Raw genomic sequence first — 3,494 nt, 5'->3', positions numbered from 1 at the left:
GGCTGTTTTTATGAGTCTCTTATTCACTGGTACTGGTTGTGCTTTGGACGTGATCTACGCTAGGCTTTGGGAGGGGGAAATGTTTTAACTCCCTTTTTCTGTTCCTCAACCCCACTTCTCAGTCACACATTCAGTCACGTATATACATCAGTGCCTCTAATCAGAGCCTGAACGTTATCCAAACCCAAGTGCAGGAAACGCCGTTGGTGTGAGTGTCAGCGCCTTCTTCAGGCTTGAGTTGATCCACCATCTCCATTCGGTGTTTCCCTGGTTATCATCGTTCTGTTTTGCTATTTTTGAAGATCCTAAAAACTACTCAGCGAGATGTGTTGGACATGATCCTATTTGAGTGAGCCTGCACTCTTGACTCTGACAAGAAAAAAGGAACATTGGTCTAAGAGTCCACACTGTCTCCAAGAAATCTCCTTGGGCTCCCAGTTACCGGAACGACAGGACCCTCGAGGAGACATCTGGAGGGAGACGGTTCACTAGATTGATCTCATAGGACTGTTTTCAACTGAAAGTTTTGGGGAAAGAGTGGAAAGTGGCTGTGAAATTTACATCGGCCCTGCATCGGACTCGTTTGGAGATGGGCATTTCGTAAAAGACTGTTTCTGTGGCAGACAGTTTGTCCTGTGCTAGTGTTTTAATGCCCATTTGACTCCTTGGCTTTGTACTTTTTTCTGTATAATTCTTGGAAATTGTTCAAATTATTTGGTAGAGGTGAAAAGACTTAGAAGTCCTGGGTTCCGAGTCTCGTTGTGTTGTGTCTCGAGGCCATCCGAGCCAGTCAGCTTTCGGGTCTCTCACATCTTTTAATCTGAGATCGTAATAAGAACTTTCCGACGGACAATGCTGCTCTCACATCGGCTTTCAAAGGCCTTTACTCTGCTAGCATTTTCAGATGATTGTCAGAAAATGCTAAGAAATACTGGTCTTCTTCTGCTTTGAGAGGTGAAGGACCAAGTCACGTTCGAAATATACGCAGTGAAAGTAAGCAAACCCCCCAGCAGAGCATGCGCAAGTGCATGTATTCACAGATACGATCAAAGCGTATTTGACGGCCCTTCATGAACACCTGTTGAGAGCCAGCACTGTCTAAATGTTGTCGGGGATGGCAAACCGCGCCAGGCACAGTCCCTGCATTAATGTCATCTTCTGGGGGGTGGGTTGGACATCCTTGGCTGCACAACCCAAAACAGCCCCCACCCCATCATTCTCCAGTTCTCATTTTTCCTCAACGATGCCGTTATCACTTGGAATTACACTTACACCTCTTCATCTGTGGCTGCACCGCCTGTAAGATATATAAGGGCAAGACCTTTTATCTCTCTTGTTCACCTAGGTTAGTGCCAAATATAAACAGATACACAGTCAAATTTTGTTGAATGAATGAATTAATGAATGGATCCACAGTATAGGTAAAAAACAATTAGGACCGTAACTTGTAACACACACACACACACACACACACACACACACGTATACTTGAGCTTGTTTCTTCTGGGTTTTGGGACATTCTTTATTTTCCAAATTCTGCAGGGCTAATAATACTATTTTTGCAAATGCAGTGTGCACATGTTTCTATGGAATATTGTATAGCTCTTCCACACTAACTTAGTAAGGCAGGGGTTGAATCGTACTTATATTATAAATGAGGAAATCGGGGCTTAAAAAGACCAGCCACAGCGCCTATTACAGCCGGACTCTATGGATTCCTAATTTAGCATTCTCTTTCGATTCCCCTCACGTGATATAAAAGAAAAGCATCTCGTTTGCATTGTTTTTCCACAGAGCTACCCTTAATATGTTGGCGATATTTGAGTTTTCGCGATTACATTTTTGCTTGGCTACTGAGTCCCCATTTTTTCCCCACTCAAGAATTAGTGTTTCTATTTCCTGCCTACTGTTCTCTCCATGTAGCGACCGACCTATGCTCACACACACGTGAGCCGAAAAGATTTCAGTGTATGGTTTTACTATTTGGCGACAGTGATTTGGCAGGGCCGCTCAGGGGCAATCTTAGGGAATGAAAGAAGTTTGTGAAGCACCTACCTAGTTAGCCAGATGTAGCGTCAGGCTGAAACAAACATAAAACAGCTTTGGAAGCATTGATTTATCATAAATTATTAATAAACCAAGCGCAAAGAATTCTCCTCTGCTCAAGGATTCGTGAAGGCCATGACTTACCTTCTCTGCATCGGCCTCGCGTTCCAGCTAAGATCTGGGCTGCTCCATTCCCAGCGCCCTGTGGCAGCTGTCTCGGTCAAGGCTGCCGAGTAGAGGTGGTGTGGGACAAGCCGCCACACTTCTGAATTGTCACACCTTGTCCTCCGTAGTACTTATGATCCAACCCGCTGAGCTGACCAGCTTCTGCAGGACCTCAAAGTTCTCTTCTTCATGCTTCTTTCTGGCTGCTGATGCGGCCGCTTGTTTTCAGATTTACAATGCTGGATCCTGACGTGTCTGTCTTTCTGCTCATCTCCCTCAGGCCCTCCGGACGTGGATCAGCCCTGTGAGCCCAGCCTGCAGGCCTGGAGTCCCGAACTCCACCTGTACCACATGAACATGACAGTCCCCTGCCCCGCGGAAGGCTGTAGCCTAGAGCTGCTCTTCCGGCACCCTGTCCGGGCCGACACCCTCACCCTGTGGGTCACCTACCTGTCCATGGACTCCCCCCAGGCCCTCTTCGATGTGGAGATCTTGCTGGAACAGCGGGAGTCTGTGCATCTGGGCCCCTTAGACACATCCTGTGACACCCCGCTCACCGTCAAACTGCATGTCGACGGGGAGGTGTCGGGCGTGAAAGTGTACACCTTCGATGAGCGGATGGAGATCGACGCTGCTCTCCTGGCTTCGCGGCCCCGCAGTCCCCTGTGCTCTGGCTGCAGGCCTGTGACGTACCAGGTTCTCCGCGAGCCCCCATTCGCCAGCGGCTCGCCCGCCGCGGTGACACATCCTCACAGGAAGTTCACGGACGTGTGAGTTGGGCAGTAAGGCTTTTCTAAACCATGGGGCTTCTTGAGGTTTGGGAGTGGGCTTTGCTTCCTTCCCCCGCCCCCCACCCGCCCAGTTTTTTACACCGTGACATGTTCACGGTGTAATGTTCAGAATCTTAGAGGCGGATTTTATTCTAAAGTGGCATATCCGAGATGAAAAACAGAAAACATTCCCTAGAAAGGGCCAGCAGGTAACCTGACTGACGCTGCCAGACGATGGTACGTGAGGCATTTCGGTTCGACTGGAAGTAGTCGCCTCAGCTCAGTGGATCAGAGTCAGCTACTCCTCGCTGGTGACACGGTTTCGTGTCTGATCCCTCGCCGTAACTTTCAGATCATCTGCCACGGTTCCTGTGACCCTGGGAGGTCCCAGGCAGCTCGCCCACAGCGAGGCGAGGAGGCCGGGGGTCCCGAGACGGCGAACTCCGTTTCATGACTCACTCGCGCTGTGTGCTTCATGTTTTCCTCGCTTTCTCGTCCCTCCCTCCCTCTCTT

At 49.1% G+C, this 3,494-nt stretch overlaps 1 protein-coding gene across 1 annotated transcript in view; it reads left to right on the top strand.

The window, feature by feature from the left end:
* The window catches only part of PAPPA2 (pappalysin 2), a 226,659-nt gene that overhangs the window by 98,036 nt on the left and 125,129 nt on the right, over positions 1–3,494 (top strand). The window contains exon 6 of the mRNA XM_011361283.2: positions 2,492–2,981. Within this exon, the coding sequence (XP_011359585.1) occupies positions 2,492–2,981 (490 nt within the window). The remainder of the gene's footprint in view (positions 1–2,491; positions 2,982–3,494) is intronic.

Source organism: Pteropus vampyrus, unplaced genomic scaffold (genome assembly GCF_000151845.1).
Source record: "Pteropus vampyrus isolate Shadow unplaced genomic scaffold, Pvam_2.0 Scaffold65, whole genome shotgun sequence".
Taxonomy (NCBI): domain Eukaryota; kingdom Metazoa; phylum Chordata; class Mammalia; order Chiroptera; family Pteropodidae; genus Pteropus; species Pteropus vampyrus.
The sequence above is the reverse complement of the archived record's forward strand: the minus strand, read 5'-3'. Positions and strand labels throughout refer to the sequence as shown.